Genomic DNA, 22,015 nt, shown 5'->3' on the forward strand with positions numbered 1-22,015 from the left:
GATAACATTGCGTTGCGCCTCATACGAATAGAAGGCTATAGGCAATATGAAATGAGCTTATGGGCATCCGTAGAATCTAAACTCAAAACTAAAAACTCGAACATATTTGCATTGGCTTCAACATGCCGTTCGGAAGCCTTACTTTGCGTGCAAAAAGGTGTACTTTGTAGCACAGCGGTCCTATTGGACGTTTTCCGTCGTATTTATTCCAGGTTGGATGTAGTTTCGTTGTGACCAGGCACCGTTTATGAAACTTAACAGTTCGCCTCTAGTTAGATTTTTGACTATGACCAATCTCATGCAAAACAATTGTGTAAAACCGTCTTAGTTTGGCAGTGAGTTTCACGAGCTATTGTCTGGATCGGTTGTTTATCTCAATGTATGTAGTCGCTTCCACCAGTTTCAGCATAGCTTGACCTTAAAAGTAACGTTCGACTTTCGTCAGGTTCATGATTATAGGAAAACTTGAACAAACTTGGCTCGGCCTGTGAGCAATTTTATGTTGTCTAGGCCAGCAACGGTTGGGTAGAATAGGGTTTGTTAACACAACAACGTGAAGAATACCAGTCAGAATACCATGAACGGATGGTAAAACATCTCCTTAATATTTTCTTCAGGCATTTTCGTACTGGCTATCAGTTATAATTCGCAAAGTATAGAACAAGTTACGGAGTTTTGAGACCAGTTTGCTGTTGATGCTGTTAGGATTTTTTGGAAGATATATGCTCTTACAGTTGAAAAAACAGTTGAGAAATTTGGCAATCGTCGGATAGCTCTCGCCTTCTCTTATTAGGCTAACTTAAACATTTACTAGCTACAGTTTTATCAAAGACAATTACTGGCTATAGTTGTATCAAAGACATTTCTGGCCTATCTTTGTATCTACTAGTATCAGAAGTTGAAATGTAAGACTACTCTGTACATGTACCTTGCTAATTTTAAATACATTATACGTACTATTTTAACTCTTTTGTTGTGGGGGTTTGAAAGTGATATTGAATGAGGTGTCTCAAGCTAGCAAGAGGCCAGGGAACCAGAATGAACACTTGGAAAGGGCCGTTTCCGGCCATCTGGGGGGGGGGGGGGTGTAAAACCAAAACTTTTCTTCTACGCTCCGCGCCAACCGATGGTGGCGCTCCGCTCAAATAGTCGTGCCTACAACTTTGAAAAACCATATCAATCGCAAAAAGTGCTCCCCCTCCCCTTTTCAAATTCCTGGCTACGTCGCTGGTTCTTGGTGGGGCAGACCCAGAACCGCTAGACCACAACTTCACGTTAAAAGGTGGCTCGGCTTAGACAGTAACGAAAGGGGCATGGAAGGAATCTTTTCTATGAGCTTCTCGTAAGATAAATTCTGACATAATAACTTAAATATTTTGCTTTGGAGACGATAATGGACAATCATATCAGATACGTTTTGTACTTGAAACCTCTATCTCATTCTATATACTAATATGACCGTAAAAAATGGAGAGGTGGGTAGGGGTATGGGTTCCTGGACTCAGACCTTCCAGTCTTGACCGTCGGGTGCTGGCGTAGCACATAATTGGTGGCGTTTTCCATCAGCTGAACATCACTTCCGGTTGTTATGTTTATGGTTGATCAGCAGTGGGTACCTTTGTTTTTCAACGTTACTTGTTTTCTGCCCCGCTTGGGAAGAAGTATGTTGGGCATGAAGGTGTAATATTTGTTAAGATTTTTTTTATTTGTTATTAATACACCGAAAACTCAATTTTCCTTTCGTGTTGGTGTGATTTATCACTACCGGTTCATTACTAGAGCTAGCCAAGGCCAGGCCTAGGCCTACGTTAGGCTTGCATAGTTTTTAGTATCATATCCTACTAGGCTAGGCTATTACTAGTATAGTAGGATGGTGACTTCGAAGTTCGGCCACTTAAGACTTAAAACACCCCAAAACTAAATCTTCTGGTATAAATCATTTGAAAATATACTTCATATGGTGGGAGAATTTTGTTATAGTACGATACACGGCCAAACTTTCTTTCCTGCAAACTGTTTTCACGTTGTTTTCCAAGAAGATTCTTCGTGATTGTGGAACTGGTATTTCTTGCTAGAGTATTGCGAAGTTCGGACACGCAACCCACAGTGTGGCGCTAGTGATAAAATTGGTGGCGCAGTTGCTTTTTCAGTAATATAAGAGACTTCATAGATCTCCGTCATTTTATTGACTAATATGTAAGTAATTTCTTGCACACGGGCCATTTTGGAGAGAAAATAACTGTAGCTTCGACTGCTTCGTACTTTTTGGTGAAATTTGGCTCTTCCTATCAGTTGTCTTTTTAAAATCGTGTATTTCTTAGGGTGGCCGATCTTCGCAGTATGCCGAACTTCGCAATACTGACTATACTACTAGTAGTATGGCGGGCCATCAGTCTCAAATCGTGAATAATCGACTAGGCTAATACCGACTTAAATCGACAGATACCAATTTCCTTCGACCTCCTTAGACTTGATGGTTCTTTGAGGTAAGATATTGTGCTGAATCAATGGCTACCAGCTGGTTCTGCATTTTGTAGAACATTGTCAACCTCGGTATTTTACGTCTTTCGGCAAGAGGTTTCCAACCTACTGTAGATCTTGGAGCATCGTCCCAACACTTGATTTGCGGCGGTAACGATGGAGGGCAAACCTGGCAGCACTTCTTTGAACCATTTAAATTTAATTTATCAGTTTATTGGTATAAGGGTCCCAAACAGTGTTTGGCCTCACTAGTGCCTTGTAAGCTTGTTGTTTGACCCTGGTATTTCTGATGTTAATATTGCCACGAAGGAAATTTGTTGCTTTAGAGGTGAGATAGTCTACCTGCTTATCCCAACGTAAATCGTGAGTCATGTGAACACCCAGATATTTGATAAACTGGACGTGATTAAGTTCCAAACCATGGAGGTGTTAGCGAAAATCTTTGGTTTGCGTTTGCGAGTGATACTAATGACTTCACATTTTTTGAATTCCATCATCCATTTCTTTTCCCACTTTTGTAGGGTATCTAATTCTGCATAAGCGTGGCATCCATTTTGTTCTTCATTTCCATGTAGATCATAGTGTCATCAGCAAATAATCGAGTGGTGGAGTGTAGATTTTGGGTGATATCATTTATATAAAACAGGAAAAGGCAGGGTCCAAGGACTGAGCCAAACAGAATGAAACAGAATGAATTTGACATTGATAAGACTGGATTTGTAAAAAAAAATGGTGACAGTATAGTGAAGATTAATCTTTTGACACAACAGTACCTAAACTGTGGCTATCATTATTTAACGATACATCAGTAATTAAAGGGTGTGAAGACTTGCGTAAAAAGAAACCTCTAATGCTGGTAATCTGACCTAGTTTCGAATGAGGTGTAACAGAAGTGTTAGACACCACCGTCGATCCCAGAAAATACACAGCTTGCTACCATCGGTAATTAGACACTAGTGTACAGTCAGTACATACAGCTGTGATCGATACCCACAGCACAGTGTACACACGATACAGCTATGGGCATCTCATGTCCAGCTAAAGATAACAAAGTATCATGTTTTATTACTGTCTGCATTTTGTAGCGACAAGAGAAAAACTTCCCTTGCAAGCAACGGAAAGTTAACTTATAGATGGTGGCACGTTGTTTGGGGCGAGTCTTCAATGCCCTTAGACATGGTTTGTAATATTTTGTCTCAGTAGCCAATGAGCAAACCTAGTTGTGGTAATTCAATGTACATCAAAAGAGCTATGAATAAAGTACTGTATTAAATATTTCCATATGTAGGTTTCATACCAGATCTGCCATGTACTTATACTTGCTTATAGTACTTCGGGATGGAAAACTACATTTGTATTATTTTTAAGGCAGATAACCTTGAAATGAAGATGCAAGTTTTGAAGATCAATCAATACTGTGCTTCTACACATGTACAGTATTCCGTACAATTTTTTCAAAGTCTCATGGTGAACTTGAAGTTCATATTACAAGCTTGAAGCTCTTTCCGACTACTGTACCTGTATTAATGTGTTGTATTCACATATTGCTTATACACTGTATGGGAATTTTCCATGCATGGTGCTAACCTGGAGCCCTGTTCAGATTCTATTAGGAAAACAGCATTCAGAGAGAAAGGAAAGTTATTTTTTGTGGTCAGATTTGACCTTAATAATTTTGCAGTCTTCTGGGATCAATTTTAGCCCTAAAATGTGATGACCTCTCCAATTAGAAAGGTTTTAAATCGTTGTTGTCATCTTTGTACTTGGCAGATAGTGCTACAGATAACTTTTGCAGAAGCAAAACTATCATAGTAGCTGTAATAATGGTTGCCATGAGAGCAGCAACCTCAGTTCAGTAATATTTTATGTGTCGAACTTGAAGCATCGTTTCTTACAGTATTGGCTCTTGGATGTTGAATTTTTAAGTTGAAGAATTTTGAAATTTGTTTTCCATGGAGCAGATGTTATGGTAGCACAAGTTCCCTTTACGTGAAGCTTGTACTTTACAGCTTAAGTCAACTCTGAATTAGGCAACAAAGCACCATAAGCATAAGGTATCAACTCTGTACCATGGTTGAATATAACATTTTGGTAGGAAGAACTGTAACAAGCCTTTGCTTTTCACTGTATACACCATGTTTGCACTACATGGCGATGACTATTTTAAGCAATCTACAGTGGGATGTGCAGCTTACTTCCAATGATTACAAGTGAAGACTGTTGTTGTGCTCCTATTCTTTAGACCACAATCTAGGTTTTCATAGGGAGGGATAGCAGCAAATGTCCGATAGGCAATATTGACAATATTAGTCCAACACTACTGTAAGTAATATCTTGTCTGGGAGGAAATGTAACTTACTGCACTGAATCACTGATAGAACTTGATATCTATTGGGTTAGAGTGCTGTTGATGAACAGTGTTTTTTCTAATCTTTTCGCTTTTTTCCCTTGAATATTCAACCCACTATATAGAGGTGAATGCCGGGAATAGTTAATCATCAACCAGGCAACTACCAATGCAAGCAGTACTACCAGTCATACCTGCTTGAGATTCTCATCCTGTACTTTTAGTACAAGAAGGAAGTCAATGGTGACTATTTCTCTGTAGATTTTGTAGATATCGGTAAGTAATGTGGTTACATTTGTAGGATATTAAGTACTTACTGTACCCTCAATAAGTACAGAGCTGTTAGTTATGTGTATGCTTACTCTGAGGTTGAACAATTATTTACCAAGTTGCAGTACTAGCAGCCATGGTCTTCCTCCTCCTGTTGTGAGTTACAGAGCTGTACACTCATTTGCTTGGAGCTCTCATTGTTCTGTACTGTGCATACATCTTAGACACTTAATGATGGATTTGGTTCGATTTTAATACCCACATTTGCATTTCTTTACATGGATAGATCTTCTTGATAAGGGATTAAAGTCAAATATTACCAACAAAACATGTTTGTTCCAGGTACCTGCCGGACATTGTTGTAACGCAAGCATTAAAATTCAGTGTTCTCATGTACAGTGGTATGGAGTGACAGTGTACAATGGTTGGGTCTGGATAAATGTAAGGGCACTTGTCAACAGAACAGATAATATTGCAGATCAAGTTTATGATGGTTGTAATGCAGTACCTGTAAAAACTTTCCCAAAGAGTCAGCCAAAGGAAGGGGTAACATTTGAAGTTGTTTCAAACCAGACAGTTGTACAGTAGTAACTCTGGATTGCAGGCAATTCATGGCTTTTCTCTTTTCATTTTTATTGATTTATTTGTTTTATTGTATTTTTACAATGTTGTTTCATCACACACCAAGTTAACGTTTATAGTCACTCGTTGACTGGTCAAGCTTCATTTCCAAAAATAATGCAAAAGTCGATAAGTTTGAATTTACCCGTTAGCATTTTTGCTACATGTATCCTCTCTTGGTTATGCTTGTCAACAGTTTATTTTAACCATCCCATTATTTGGTCTTTCATTGTGACAGCTTCTGTTCAAGTACAGTAAATACAAACTTTTTAAAGTCCTGTTTAATCGTTGCATATACATGCAAACTGTGATACCTTTCATCATGGTCAAACAATAAGTCATCCTTTCTCAGTACTTGAAACCTATTGTAGGGAGTCTACATTCACATTATCATGTGATAAAGTAGTTTTCCCTTTAAGTTTGGCCCTTGTACCACACAAGACTGGTCCAAATTTGTGTTATTTCAGATAAACCATTATAGTTTACTACAGTGGCATACTGTACATGTTAAAAATTTGATCATTTCTTCTTTAAAAGATGACTTTAGGCACGAAAGTTATTTTGATATCTTTGAGAATATTATAAAACACTGCTAGTTGTCCAGATTGTATATCTATTCCTCTTATAATGTTTGAGAAATGACCCTTTAATCAGTCAAGGTTGATCAGTTAAAGTGACTGGACTATTTCAGTTCTTCTGATACAACACAAAACAAAATGGAAAAGTTATGTTTAACTTTTATGACCCCCAATGATTCTTACAATTCACTAAAAACTTGCAAAGGACAAATGGTGTTGAGTTTTATCTAGGGGTGCCCATCTCTGTTGTATATATACTGTAAGGAAGCTAAGAGGACATGTTTCATTTGAGTTATTATAATTTATTACGCAACAAATTAACATTAAAGATTAAGTTCTGCACTGAGGAGCTGATGTCATATAAGGAGCATTTTCAAGTTTTTCATATTTTAAAAGCTGAATACCTTGTAAACTGGAACAGCTACGGAAAGTTTACAAGCACTTTTTAGTTCCCTTATGTCGTATTACGACGTATCAATGCTAATATTCTGCCTAATGGCATGCATGCTTCAAATTGTGTACAGACCATGTTAAGTTATATTGGTAATAAGAGATCTGTCGTTTGTTTACAGTGACAAGTCAAAACTGTTGACGTTGAAGATGGATACAATTCTGACTATAGATGAAGACATTAAGAAAGGTATCAAAACCAAGAGCATCGAGATGAAGAAACCAGAAATATCAATGACAGATGGTGGCAGTGTTGTCACACCTTCAGCTGTCATCTTCAAATTAAGGGATATCAACAGTGAATTGGTCAGGGCCTGGGAAGATTCTTTCAAGGACAAAGAAAATGTTCATGTGAGCCTCTAAGCAAAATTACAGATTAACATGAAGGAGCTTAAAATATCCCAATCTATTAATTGCCATGTACAGTGTTATGTATCTGTATACCTTGCATGAATAGAAGGAAAACATTGCCAAGTACAGTGTTATGTATCTGTATACCTTGCATGAATAGAAGAAAAACATTGCCATGTACAGTGTTATGTATCTGTATACCTTGCATCATGAATAGAAGGAAAACATTGCCATGTACAGTGTTATGCATCTGTATACCTTGCATGAATAGAAGGAAAACATTGCCATGTACAGTGTTATGTATCTGTATACCTTGCATGAATACTGTAGAAGGAAAACATTGCCATGTACAGTGTTATGTATCTGTATACCTTGCATGAATAAAAGGAAAACATTGCCATGTACAGTGTTATGTATCTGTATAACTTGCATCATGAATAGAAGGAAAACATTGCCATGTACAGTGTTATGTATCTGTATACCTTGCATGAATAGAAGGAAAACATTGCCATGTACAGTGTTATGTATCTGTATACCTTGCATGAATAGAAGAAAAACATTGCCAAGTACAGTGTTATGTATCTGTATACCTTGCATCATGAATAGAAGGAAAACATTGCCAAGTACAGTGTTATGTATCTGTATACCTTGCATCATGAATAGAAGGAAAACATTGCCATGTACAGTGTTATGTATCTGTATAACTTGCATGAATACTGTAGAAGGAAAACATTGCCATGTACAGTGTTATGCATCTGTATACCTTGCATCATGACTAGAAGGAAAACATTGCCAAGTACAGTATTATGTATCTGTATACCTTGCATGAATACTGTAGAAGGAAAACATTGCCAAGTACAGTATTATGTATCTGTATACCTTGCATGAATAGAAGGAAAACATTGCCATGTACAGTGTTATGTATCTGTATAACTTGCATGAATAGAAGGAAAACATTGCCATGTACAGTGTTATGTATCTGTATACCTTGCATGAATAGAAGGAAAACATTGCCATGTACAGTGTTATGTATCTGTATAACTTGCATGAATACTGTAGAAGGAAAACATTGCCATGTACAGTGTTATGCATCTGTATACCTTGCATCATGACTAGAAGGAAAACATTGCCAAGTACAGTATTATGTATCTGTATACCTTGCATGAATAGAAGGAAAACATTGCCATGTACAGTGTTATGTATCTGTATAACTTGCATGAATAGAAGGAAAACATTGCCATGTACAGTGTTATGTATCTGTATACCTTGCATGAATAGAAGGAAAACATTGCCAAGTACAGTGTTATGTATCTGTATACCTTGCATGACTAGAAGGACAACATTGCCAAGTACTGTACAGTGTTATGTATCTGTATACCTTGCATCATGACTAGAAGGAAAACATTGCCAAGTACAGTGTTATGTATCTGTATACCTTGCATGAATAGAAGGAAAACATTGCCATGTACAGTGTTATGTATCTGTATACCTTGCATCATGAATAGAAGGAAAACATAAGCTGAGTCTTTGGAGTTGGGTTCTTTTCGTTGCAATGATTGGAATGCGGCTCCTTTTTTTTAAGTGATTCTGTCTGTCCGTTCCTCAGTTTTTCTTTATCTTTATCTTCAGTGCTTGTGGCATATTGCTGATTTTGCCATTAAATTATATATTTGTGAGATTAATCGTCACTTTGTATGGATAGACTTTCTTCGGGGAGGGGGCAGATGGGGGGGGTTGGAATGGAAGGGAAATACATGCTTTCTTTCTTCTGTTAGATCTAGCAGATATATTTCAGTTCTTCTCTTCTTTTTTAACTTCTTAGATATCACAAGGTGACATCTTCAGGAATGCCCCTGCTGCAGATGCAATAGTAAGTAAAAAAAAAAAAACATTTTTAGTTTCTTCCTGGATCATTTAATAATCATGTGTCAACTTAAATTTGGTAAGAAGTCATGTTGAAATGTTCATTAGAATAGTAAAGGAGTTTTGTACAGTAGGCATAACAACAATCTCCTGGAAGATGGTTGTATTTATGCTAGAAAACACTCTGTAACAGTGAAACTTTTCCGAAGCAGTTGGTAGATTTGAATAGGTACTGTACAATAACACTGCTGATCAGCTTATGAAATCTAGAAAACAAATTCAAATTCGGTAGAGTTTATGAAGAAGAGAGAGGAAGACAAAGAGGGAAAGAGAGAGTGGGGAGGGGGGGGGGTTTCAGGGGGTGCTGAGGGTACAAAGTGGGCTGTGAAAAGGGGTTCAGATATTCACACAAATGCCTGTAAGTTTTCAAATGCTTGGTTGCAACACCAGCTTCATAGTAAGTGATCGGAAGAGTTTTCTGGATCAGTCATTTATTTCTGTGAGAGAGTGAGATATGCTTTTCTACAAAACCAATTTCTCTGTCTCTTTTGGTAGGTTTCTCCTGCCAACAGTTTTGGTTTCATGGACGGTGGTATAGACATGGCATATTCAAGACACTTTGGTTGGCAACTGTAAGTACTTTTGAGTTAGTATTTTCACATTAAATAAGTAAGTGATGACAAATGTCTCCCTGTCAAAAAGATCTTTGGTATAAAAACTTAAATGGCCTGAGGATGGAATGCTAGTCTGATCTTCTTCAAAGCCATGCTGTATCTTCTGACGTCTCATCTCAAGTTGTGCTGCAGTCACAAATTTTTGTTTCTGCAGTGACGGTTTATTATATATCAAGGTCTTGAAATGCCCATTGGATCTGCCCTGCATGCTAAATCATGTATCCTTCAACTCAGTGGTTACAGAATGCTGTTTGTGAAGTAATGGTCGTTTTACCCTTTTGTAAAATTATCTTAAGCCAATTCTTCCCTGTGATGGTGTTGTTCTTAGAGTTCAGCAAGATAAGCTGCCAGCAGTTGTATATTCATTGTGGATACATTTACCACTTCTTATCTGAAGCAGCAGATTGTGTACTGTTCATCACCCATTGAACTATCCTATTTAACAAATAAAACAAAATGCAGACTTAAGTTTGCACAATTTGATGAATATTTCCCTATACTGTATACTGTAAATTTCACAGCCTTTCTTTCTTGTTTCTTATTCATTGGTTTTCCTTACAGGATGAATAGGTTACAAGAAACAATAATGACTGAGAAGGATGGTGAACTGCTTGTGGTATGTTACAGAACAAGTTTAAGCAACTGGTTAAGTGTTTGATAAATGCAAAATTACACAACCCTTGTCAATTCATAGCATATTCACATGTGTTTGACTTAATTGGTAATCAGGAGGCAAAGAAGAATTTCAGCTCGGACAAAATGGTGACACGAACGACTAAATCGTGTAAACATTTGATGACAACAAGAACTTCAACACAGTGTTTGATATAGCCTAGCCACCATGTACTATGAAGTTTCGTGGGCCAGGATGCTGCTTGTATTGACAAAGCGTATAGCCTAGCCACCATGTACTATTGAGTTTTGTGGGCCAGGATGCTGCTTGTATCGACAAACCGTATAGCCTAGCCACCATGTACTATTGAGTTTTGTGGGCCAGGATGCTGCTTGTATCGACAAAGCGTATAGCCTAGCCACCATGTACTATTGAGTTTTGTGGGCCAGGATGCTGCTTGTATCGACAAAGCGTATAGCCTAGCCACCATGTACTATTGAGTTTTGTGGGCCAGGATGCTGCTTGTATCGACAAAGCGTATAGCCTAGCCACCATGTACTATTGAGTTTTGTGGGCCAGGATGCTGCTTGTATCGACAAAGTGCACAGCCTAGCCACCATGTACTATTGAGTTTTGTGGGCCAGGATGCTGCTTGTATCGACAAAGCGTACAGCCTAGCCACCATGTACTATTGAGTTTTGTGGGCCAGGATGCTGCTTGTATCGACAAAGCGTACAGCCTAGCCACCATGTACTATTGAGTTTTGTGGGCCTGGATGCTGCTTGTATCGACAAAGCTTATAGCCTAGCCACCATGTACTATAGAGTTTTGTGGGCCATGATGCTGCTTGTATCGACAAAGCGTATAGCCTAGCCACCATGTACTATTGAGTTTTGTGGGCCAGGATGCTGCTTGTATCGACAAAGCGTATAGCCTAGCCACCATGTGCTATAGAGTTTTGTGGGCCAGGATGCTGCTTGTATCGACAAAGCGTATAGCCTAGCCACCATGTACTATTGAGTTTTGTGGGCCAGGATGCTGCTTGTATCGACAAAGCGTACAGCCTAGCCACCATGTGCTGTTGAGTTTGGGGGCCAGGATGCTGCTTGTATCGACAAAGCGTATAGCCTAGCCACCATGTACTATAGAGTTTTGTGGGCCATGATGCTGCTTGTATCGACAAAGCGTATAGCCTAGCCACCATGTACTATTGAGTTTTGTGGGCCAGGATGCTGCTTGTATCGACAAAGCGTATAGCCTAGCCACCATGTACTATTGAGTTTTGTGGGCCAGGATGCTGCTTGTACTGACAAAGCGTATAGCCTAGCCACCATGTACTATTGAGTTTTGTGGGCCAGGATGCTGCTTGTATCGACAAAGCGTATAGCCTAGCCACCATGTACTATTGAGTTTTGTGGGCCAGGATGCTGCTTGTATCGACAAAGTGCACAGCCTAGCCACCATGTACTATTGAGTTTTGTGGGCCAGGATGCTGCTTGTATCGACAAAGCGTACAGCCTAGCCACCATGTACTATTGAGTTTTGTGGGCCAGGATGCTGCTTGTATCGACAAAGCGTACAGCCTAGCCACCATGTACTATTGAGTTTTGTGGGCCAGGATGCTGCTTGTATCGACAAAGCGTACAGCCTAGCCACCATGTACTATTGAGTTTTGTGGGCCTGGATGCTGCTTGTATCGACAAAGCGTATAGCCTAGCCACCATGTACTATTGAGTTTTGTGGGCCAGGATGCTGCTTGTATCGACAAAGCGTATAGCCTAGCCACCATGTACTATTGAGTTTTGTGGGCCAGGATGCTTCTTGTATCGACAAAGCGTATAGCCTAGCCACCATGTGCTGTTGAGTTTGGGGGCCAGGATGCTGCTTGTATCGACAAAGCGTATAGCGTAGCCACCATGTGCTGTTGAGTTTTGTGGGCCAGGATGCTGCTTGTATCGACAAAGCGTATAGCCTAGCCACCATGTGCTATTGAGTTTTGTGGGCCAGGATGCTGCTTGTATCGACAAAGCGTATAGCCTAGCCACCATGTGCTATATAGTTTTGTGGGCCAGGATGCTGCTTGTATCGACAAAGCGTATAGCCTAGCCACCATGTGCTATAGAGTTTTGTGGGCCAGGATGCTGCTTGTATCGACAAAGCGTATAGCCTAGCCACCATGTGCTATAGAGTTTTGTGGGCCATGATGCTGCTTGTATCGACAAAGCGTATAGCCTAGCCACCATGTGCTATTGAGTTTTGTGGGCCATGATGCTGCTTGTATCGACAAAGCGTATAGCCTAGCCACCATGTGCTATTGAGTTTTGTGGGCCATGATGCTGCTTGTATCGACAAAGCGTATAGCCTAGCCACCATGTGCTATTGAGTTTTGTGGGCCATGATGCTGCTTGTATCGACAAAGCGTATAGCCTAGCCACCATGTACTATAGAGTTTTGTGGGCCAGGATGCTGCTTGTATCGACAAAGCGTATAGCCTAGCCACCATGTACTATAGAGTTTTGTGGGCCAGGATGCTGCTTGTATCGACAAAGCGTATAGCCTAGCCACCAAGTACTATAGAGTTTTGTGGGCCAGGATGCTGCTTGTATCGACAAAGCGTATAGCCTAGCCACCATTTATTAAAGAGTTTTGTGGGCAAGGATGCTGCTTGTATCGACAAAGGTTTTTGAGAAAATAGTGTAGTTAACTGTACTGAACCTAAACTGCAAAGGTTAACCATCTTCAAGAATGCTTTGATAAACTGCTAAAATGCAAATCAAACTTAGCATCTAAAAGATGGTGAATGCATCTGCCGTTGTATTTGTGGTGTTCTGTCTCCCTGTTTGATGAACAATACATATACCAAATTTAAGGAAGAGAATCCCTACTTCATGGATTTGCTTACTTACAGTTTATTAAATACATTTTATCTGTAGATTAGTTGGGCATGGATGAAGAATCCAGCACTGTGAGATAGATAGATGAAAGTCTCAATGTGTGTTTGCCAAATTTTAATTTCAGACTTTCCAGCTTAATGCCCATAAAGCTCGGTGAAAATAACACTGTTCTATGCAATTTTCATGTTAATAATCATTATTTTTCTTGAGTTATCTGTCATTAAACATTTTGAGATGAATCAAATTAGCCAGATTTTTTAACGAGCCCGTAGATTCTTCAAACTTCAATCAAAAGTTGCAAGCCCAGCCCAACAGATCATTTGCCAATCAACTCTCTCTGTTTTGTTTACGACCATTAGCCTGTATCTTTCTTTTGGTCTTTTCGATGTAGCTTGCAAAATTGTGTCTTTTCCTGCCATTGCAAGGAATAAACAGGTGATTTCAGCAAACACACATTGAGACTTTTACTGCTACCACATGTTACAGTTCGTTTACACTAAAGCCACCCTCTTGATGGCCGTAATTGACATATCACTTTTTGTTTTGTTTAGTTGATTCAACATTTTAAGTGGTTGGCATTAATGAATAGATTTCCTGGAGATAATGGCTCTGTTAAAAAGATTTAAAATAAAGTAAACAGAAAAGGAAATTGCCACTGAGTTTAAGTAGATTTCCTGGAGATAATGGCTCTGTTAAAAAGATTTAAAATAAAGTAAACAGAAAAGGAAATTGCCACTGAGTTTAAGATGATGATTGGACATAATGCATACGTCCATTCTTGCAGCGATCACTAATTATTAATTTCAAGTGTCCATCAGGAATACACAGGGCTATTCATATAATAAATAAAAATAATATTTGATTTATATAGTGCTTTATACCAGCGATAGGTTTCAATGCACTTTGCAAACGTTATATAATGAACATAAAACACCAAATATGAATGGTTTTCTAAGGATGTTTCCTATAATATCAAGTTTTTGCTGTATAAATTAGTGATTCTTTTCAACAGGGTTTGTTACTGTATACATTTGTGTAGGAAATTGTAAGGTAATAAAGTAAAGTAATATTACCAATAACTTATTAATTTTAAAGGAGAAATCAAAAGGAGAGGTAATTTCTTTCAAAGTGAAATTAATCAACAGATAGAGGATATGATTGGCTATCAGTATTTCATTTTTATGTACTATACTTTCAGAGTTTGTTAAAGTATGGTACAGGAGTTGGATTCCATTGAGATATAATCTGCTGCTAAGTTGCATGGTCAATTGGTTATTTGTGTAAGTGTTGTAGTCCTGTTAAGGTAAAACATGGAAATATTAACTTATCAGATAGAGAACTAATTGTTTCTTACTGAACACAAAAGGAATCTTGGCATTAGCGGTTGCCTGTGTATATATTTGTATGTGGTGCCGCCTACAAGCACAGACCATTGGTGAAATGCTGTTAAACTTGAAGAAGACTTAGGATCAGTTTAGGTCAAGAGTGGCGAAAGTGAAAATAAACCCAGTAGTCCTGTACTGTAAACTTAAAGTGTGCAGCTTGGTTTAATGTCATATGTGTATGTAGATCTCAGTGAGTTCATGAAGTATATTCAACTTGATGTAGGTCAAAGATCATATCAGACCTAAATCTGTAACAGTCTGTACAAGTTATGTATACCCAGTAACTCTTGATATTAATCTTGGATGAACTTCAGACTTGATATTGGATCCACCTTAGTACTTTAAGTACAAGATCCATTTGTTCTTTGGGTAAATCAATGTTCACTTAGATTGAACAGAGATTACAGCTCTTAAACATAATGACTCAAAAAGTAAAGCTTGGATGAACTTCATACTAGATGCACCATACTGAGTACAAAATCCAGGTTTGTGTGGATCTCAAAGGTCACATTTCTGGGGCACCTGTGCAGCAACTTTAGAGAACATTTTATGCAACACATTTATGCTGCTGGAAGGCTATGTGGCTAACACAACCAGCAGCTTCAAAGGATTCTCATAAATTCTTGTACATTATCAAAACAGTTCCAATTTAATTTGGAAATTCAGCTTAATATCTGCTGTAGCAAAATGTAGTTTCCTCATTTAATTTGGCATTTAAATAATTTCCAAGACAAATTGATTGTAGGAAGTTTCTTTGTTGATATACACAACATCTGACCCTTGAGGTAACAGTAACCTTAGTGAGGTACAAAACAATGAGGTACAGTAACCTCACTGTAACAGTGTGCTCTGTTAGGGCTGTGAATTGGCTGACTTCTTTCTTCCATATTACAGTTCTGAATTGATTTGCCATTCATTTATAAATTGATTAATCCTTACAATCCATGGTGTCATTTTGCTTCTGTTTCCAGGGTGATGCCTTAATTATACCAATCTGTGGTCAGTCTTACTGGGGGAAGACGGAGAAGACATCTTGGGAAAGTTGTAACCAAGGAACAGCAATTAAATTTCTCATATCAGCCCCAACTATGAGAATACCAGAAAATGTTTCAAATACAGTAAATGCATATTTAGCCTTTAGAGCAGTTATCTTAGCAAGTAAGTATATTGTGCAACACTCTCATGTGGAAAACATCTTGTGACTCCATGCTAAGTTTTGAGCAAAAATGTGTCAATATCCTCACAATGGGAAATGTACTCATAGTTGTCCAAAACCTATGTTTAAAGGGGAAGTTTGTCACAATTGGTGATAGTTGAATATATTGTTATTAAGAGAAAGAAGATACAGGGACATATCATCTCTTGCATCAGGTCACCAAATTCAAAGCAAGAACAATGACATTTTAAAACATCAGAGATTTACAAATAACTGTGTTGATCTATTACCTGTTTAATGGGGTTTGTAGTCATACCTACTTGATAACCTGCTTAGATTGAACAGTAAATGGTTATAACTGTATTGATCTATTACCTGTATCATTGGGTTTGCAGTCATACCTACTTGGTTACCTGCTTAGATTGAACAGTAAATGGTTATAACTGTATAGATCTATTACCTGTTTTATTGGGTTTGCAGTCATACCTACTTGATTACCTGCTTAGATTGAACAGTAAAGGGTTATAACTGTATAGATCTATTACCTGTATTATTTGGGTTTGCAGTCATACCTACGTGATTACCTGCTTAGATTGAACAGTAAATGGTTATAACTGTATTGATCTATTACCTGTATCATTGGGTTTGCAGTCATACCTACTTGGTTACCTGCTTAGATTGAACAGTAAATGGTTATAACTGTATAGATCTATTACCTGTATTATTGGGTTTGCAGTTATACCTACTTGATTACCTGCTTAGATTGAACAGTAAAGGGTTATAACTGTATTGATCTATTACCTGTATTATTGGGTTTGCAGTCATACCTACTTGATTACCTGCTTAGATTGAACAGTAAATGGTTATAACTGTATAGATCTATTACCTGTTTTATGGGGTTTGCAGTCATACCTACTTGATTACCTGCTTAGATTGAACAGTAAAGGGTTATAACTGTATAGATCTATTACCTGTATTATTTGGGTTTGCAGTCATACCTACGTGATTACCTGCTTAGATTGAACAGTAAATGGTTATAACTGTATTGATCTATTACCTGTATCATTGGGTTTGCAGTCATACCTACTTGGTTACCTGCTTAGATTGAACAGTAAATGGTTATAACTGTATAGATCTATTACCTGTATTATTGGGTTTGCAGTTATACCTACTTGATTACCTGCTTAGATTGAACAGTAAATGGTTATAACTGTATAGATCTATTACCTGTTTTATTGGGTTTGCAGTCATACCTACTTGATTACCTGCTTAGATTGAACAGTAAATGGTTATAACTGTATTGATCTATTACCTGTATCATTGGGTTTGCAGTCATACCTACTTGGTTACCTGCTTAGATTGAACAGTAAATGGTTATAACTGTATAGATCTATTACCTGTATTATTGGGTTTGCAGTCATACCTACTTGATTACCTGCTTAGATTGAACAGTAAATGGTTATAACTGTATAGATCTATTACCTGTATTATTGGGTTTGCAGTTATACCTACTTGATTACCTGCTTAGATTGAACAGTAAAGGGTTATAACTGTATTGATCTATTACCTGTATTATTGGGTTTGCAGTCATACCTACTTGATTACCTGCTTAGATTGAACAGTAAATGGTTATAACTGTATAGATCTATTACCTGTTTTATGGGGTTTGCAGTCATACCTACTTGATTACCTGCTTAGATTGAACAGTAAAGGGTTATAACTGTATAGATCTATTACCTGTATTATTTGGGTTTGCAGTCATACCTACGTGATTACCTGCTTAGATTGAACAGTAAATGGTTATAACTGTATTGATCTATTACCTGTATCATTGGGTTTGCAGTCATACCTACTTGGTTACCTGCTTAGATTGAACAGTAAATGGTTATAACTGTATAGATCTATTACCTGTATTATTGGGTTTGCAGTTATACCTACTTGATTACCTGCTTAGATTGAACAGTAAATGGTTATAACTGTATAGATCTATTACCTGTTTTATTGGGTTTGCAGTCATACCTACTTGATTACCTGCTTAGATTGAACAGTAAATGGTTATAACTGTATTGATCTATTACCTGTATTATTGGGTTTGCAGTCATACCTACTTGATTACCTGCTTAGATTGAACAGTAAATGGTTATAACTGTATAGATCTATTACCTGTATTATTGGGTTTGCAGTCATACCTACTTGATTACCTGCTTAGATTGAACAGTAAATGGTTATGACTGTATAGATCTATTACCTGTATTATTGGGTTTGCAGTCATACCTACTTGATTACCTGCTTAGATTGAACAGTAAAGGGTTATAACTGTATAGATCTATTACCTGTTTTATTGGGTTTGCAGTCATACCTACTTGATTACCTGCTTAGATTGAACAGTAAATGGTTATAACTGTATAGATCTATTACCTGTATTATTGGGTTTGCAGTCATACCTACTTGGTTACCTGCTTAGATTGAACAGTAAATGGTTATAACTGTATTGATCTATTACCTGTATTATTGGGTTTGCAGTCATACCTACTTGATTACCTGCTTAGATTGAACAGTAAAGGGTTATAGCTGTATAGATCTATTACCTGTATTATTGGGTTTGCAGTCATACCTACTTGATTACCTGCTTAGATTGAACAGTAAATGGTTATAACTGTATAGATCTATTACCTGTATTATTGGGTTTGCAGTCATACCTACTTGATTACCTGCTTAGATTGAACAGTAAATGGTTATAACTGTATAGATCTATTACCTGTTTTATTGGGTTTGCAGTCATACCTACTTGATTACCTGCTTAAATTGAACAGTAAATGGTTTTAACTGTATAGATCTATTACCTGTATTATTGGGTTTGCAGTCATACCTACTTGATTACCTGCTTAGATTGAACAGTAAAGGGTTATAGCTGTATAGATCTATTACCTGTATTATTGGGTTTCCAGTCATACCTACTTGATTACCTGCTTAGATTGAACAGTAAATGGTTATTTCTTTTCTGTCCCCATATCAGTTAAAAAACACAATAAAGAGAGTCCTAAAAGTGGTCTCGCACCGATTCATAGTGTACTATGCCCAGGTCTTGCAACATATGTGGGTGGGATGCCACCTCAGAAGAATGCCAAACAAGTGAGTATTCCTAGTCATGGTAATACATTTCTACATTATGAAGTAATAAAATTGTTCAATCCTGTAATGTGTGCGTATTAAGATTCATAGACTCTGCATTGCAGTAACAACAAAAGAAACAAACATGATAACTATGGATTTCTTAGTGTACATGAAACCCTCAATGTTACAGGCATGTCAGGACTAGTAATGGAGAACTGAAGTTGTTGGCACTTCTCATTGTAAGTTGTCCGTTAACTGTAAATATTGTTATTTGACATCAAAGTGTTTGGATGTGTATGCTGTGTTTCTCAATATGCAGTGGGAGTGTGCAACAGTAGTTCTTGTTGTACTTTATCACTTAATAGCAGGGCAGACATTGCAATGCAGTAGGGTGCCAATTCCATCAGCTTTACCAAAATGTCCACAAAGTGTGAGGTTCATTAGCAGGAATGTAGCCAGGGGGGCAGGCAACTGCTTCCCCCCTTTTCAGTGTCAAAAAATGTTAAAAACTGTTGTTTTATTGCATGGTATTTTGTCAGTGCTCTTTTATCTTGAATTCGTGTCAGCTCTGTTAACTCGATTATAATCGTAGTAACATTCAGGCCTACTGATGCAGCTACTTAGTTTGCCTATAGCCTATTACAAGCCTACAGTTGGCCACTGCGTAATAAAATACATATAGCCTACCTAACCCCACTCGATGGAGTGTCACGAATCGTTTGCACAAAGACGACAATGTTCTCATCCTTTTTAGGTTTCGTTAAAATTGTTGGACTCACAGCATGTTATGAAGCAAAAGTGTTGTCATAAGATATGAAAATACACCAGATCTGTGTTCAAAAACTGTTACCTTTACTTATATATGATATTTTTGTCAATTTGTGTTAACGTTGTGTTTGGAAACCCAGAAAAATGTTTTCAGTGATGTTATTGGATAATTGCTTTGATTTTTCCCCTCAGACATTCGATTAATGACTTAAAAATAGCAAATTAGAAATATTTCTAAAAGGTTGTGTATTTTCTTGTTTCTTTTTAAATGTTGATTTGTCTGGCCTTTTTAGTACAACAGTAGAATGAATATTGTTTTTATCAACTATCATCAAACTTTATAAAATTAGAAAGCAAGACACTACCTCAAAGTCTGATGTAAACACTAGAATTAATCATCCTAAACCTGCCATCTTCAAGTGCAAACATTGTTTTCTCTTTACGTTGTTTTATCTTTCTTATATTTCAGCTGAGGCATGCTTATGACATTTATGAATTAGGAGAGATGGAATATTTAAGGAACCCGGAGTCACTTGGTGTGGTTTGGGAGCATCACAGATACTTAGCGTCAGTGAGTAGATATATATGTTGCTCAAAGTTGAATGCATGCTGTAAAAGAAAATAGAAAATTTACACATTTTGGGGACATCTTTAGGCATGTGATATTACTCAAATGGGATAGCCCAGCAAAACTGGGTTTGTCTTGTTGAAGATCTGTTTACACAGGGAAAAATTAGCCAATTCATGATCAGAAGATTTAACTGGAACATTTCAAATTTAGCTTTTTTAGCATTTAGAAAACAAATAAATGCTTGAAAAGGGCTGATTTAAAATATCAGGGTGGGGGAGGGGTGTGAAAGAAGCATGGGAAGAGGAAGGCATCCTGGCAATTAACAATTGATGATGTTAGATATTTCCCCATCAGTAAACATGCAGTTTTAAAGGTGAGGCTCCCCACACTCCATAAAGATGCAGAAAATGGCCATCAATTTTATTAAGCAATCAACTTCAGCCATCAGATGTCCCTTTAATACTTTTTAATGCAGAAATGCTTTATTAAATACTGTGTGTTATCCATTGACGTGTTGCAGGTAATGTATGAAGCTGAATTTGAATGGATATTGTGTAACAGATGACACAAAATATAAATACCATGGAACACAAAGGAAGATATAATTAAAGATACACTAAATTGGTTCCATTCATTTGTGTCTGTTCTTTCTTCAGGATATCTACAGTGAGTTTGAATTATCAGACAGCATTTGATGGTACAGCGATGATGAACACTGTCCTGCCTGATTATGTTTGCAGGCTAGAGGAAGGCGTAAGTTCAGCCTTCAACTGTTTTATATCCCTTGATATGTCTTATGGAGATGTATGATCTTGCCCTGACGTCATTTTAAAAATCAAGTTGTTCGCACAAACTCCAACACTGCAGTGGATAGATGTATACCATATGAAGTACTGCTCCTAACCTCTGGTTTTTACCTTGGCATCAAATTGTGTCCTTACATGGGAAGTGCGCCCTCGACTTCAGAGGACATAACTCTACTCCTTACATGGGAAGTGCCCCCTCTACATCAGATGACGTAACTCTACTTCCAACTCCACTTCCAAGTTTTCGTTCTACTTTTAGATGACTTGCACCGTCTTCACCGAATGTTGGCATCACATCAAAGGAGAACTTCTTTTTTATTGGTTCATTTTGAAGACACTAAAAACTTTATTCTTCTTTATGCATTTATTGAAGGTTGAGGAGATAATAGAGGCAGGAAACTTTACTGTCTGTAGCTTTGTATGCATTTTACATACCAGTTTGATTTTCAGTAGCGCATGGTTTCCCTTGTGTGGAATTTAGCAGCTGTAATGTTCAACTTGTCAGTATCCTGAAATCTGAATTATAAAAACTGTTGTTTCTTTGCATGGTATTTTGTCAGTGCTCTTTTGATCTTGAATTTGTGTCAGCTCTGTTCACTTGATTATAATGGTAGTAACATTCAGGCCTACTGATGCAGCTTTGAGTTGTCATCAAATACTCTCCTATCTAGTCCAGAAACTTACAACACACTTTAATAGTCATCTGTATTTGGTTCAGGGTATCGTAATCATCTTTAGTAAATGTAAACTGTTACAAACACTTGATAAAGTGAATTACCATAGTAATGTAGTGTACCAGTGTTTATATTATTATGTGTTAAAAAACAGCAATTACTCTATGGTTAAACCATCCTTGATATTTTATCCTGGAAAAGTGGAAAGCCCTCTAGTGAACTATGCTGGACCACAAATTTAGCACATAGACCTTAAGTCAGCTTCGCAAAATTAATTGGTAATAAACAGGCGACGTTTTATTGTCTTCTATAGTCACATTTTGATAATTTTAATACTGTGTTGTATATACTCATTACTGTACTGTGTTGGATATCCTCATTGCTATGCTGTGTGAATAT

The 22,015-nt window shown here is 37.5% G+C and overlaps 1 protein-coding gene across 2 annotated transcripts; it reads left to right on the top strand.

Moving 5' to 3' along the window:
* The first annotated feature begins 1,566 nt into the window (after positions 1 to 1,566).
* On the top strand, positions 1,567 to 21,486 carry LOC139962572 (uncharacterized). Of its 2 annotated transcripts, none has more exons than XM_071962687.1 (10): positions 1,567 to 1,661; positions 4,954 to 5,104; positions 6,870 to 7,098; positions 8,921 to 8,968; positions 9,517 to 9,593; positions 10,197 to 10,251; positions 15,499 to 15,685; positions 18,700 to 18,815; positions 20,035 to 20,136; positions 20,793 to 21,486. In XM_071962687.1, the coding sequence occupies exons 3-10, from the start codon at positions 6,898 to 6,900 to the stop codon at positions 20,829 to 20,831; spliced, it is 825 nt and encodes a 274-aa protein (XP_071818788.1). In that variant the 5' UTR covers positions 1,567 to 1,661; positions 4,954 to 5,104; positions 6,870 to 6,897; the 3' UTR covers positions 20,832 to 21,486. The 2 variants fall into 2 exon arrangements, with proteins under 2 accessions (XP_071818788.1, XP_071818789.1); XM_071962688.1 differs by having other exon boundaries at positions 1,574 to 1,680.
* The last annotated feature ends 529 nt before the right edge of the window (positions 21,487 to 22,015 follow it).

This window comes from Apostichopus japonicus, chromosome 21, assembly GCF_037975245.1.
Source record: "Apostichopus japonicus isolate 1M-3 chromosome 21, ASM3797524v1, whole genome shotgun sequence".
Classification (NCBI taxonomy): domain Eukaryota; kingdom Metazoa; phylum Echinodermata; class Holothuroidea; order Aspidochirotida; family Stichopodidae; genus Apostichopus; species Apostichopus japonicus.

What these genes read in the sequence shown, in the direction of transcription:
- LOC139962572 (XM_071962687.1), top strand. Translation starts at nt 6,898, where the DNA reads ATGGATACAATTCTGACTATAGATGAAGACATTAAGAAAGGTATCAAA. An exon ending in AGGATGGTGAACTGCTTGTG is followed by an intron (nt 10,252 to 15,498) that starts GTATGTTACAGA and finishes TTCTGTTTCCAG; the next exon opens with GGTGATGCCTTAATTATACC. An exon ending in CTCAGAAGAATGCCAAACAA is followed by an intron (nt 18,816 to 20,034) that starts GTGAGTATTCCT and finishes CTTATATTTCAG; the next exon opens with CTGAGGCATGCTTATGACAT.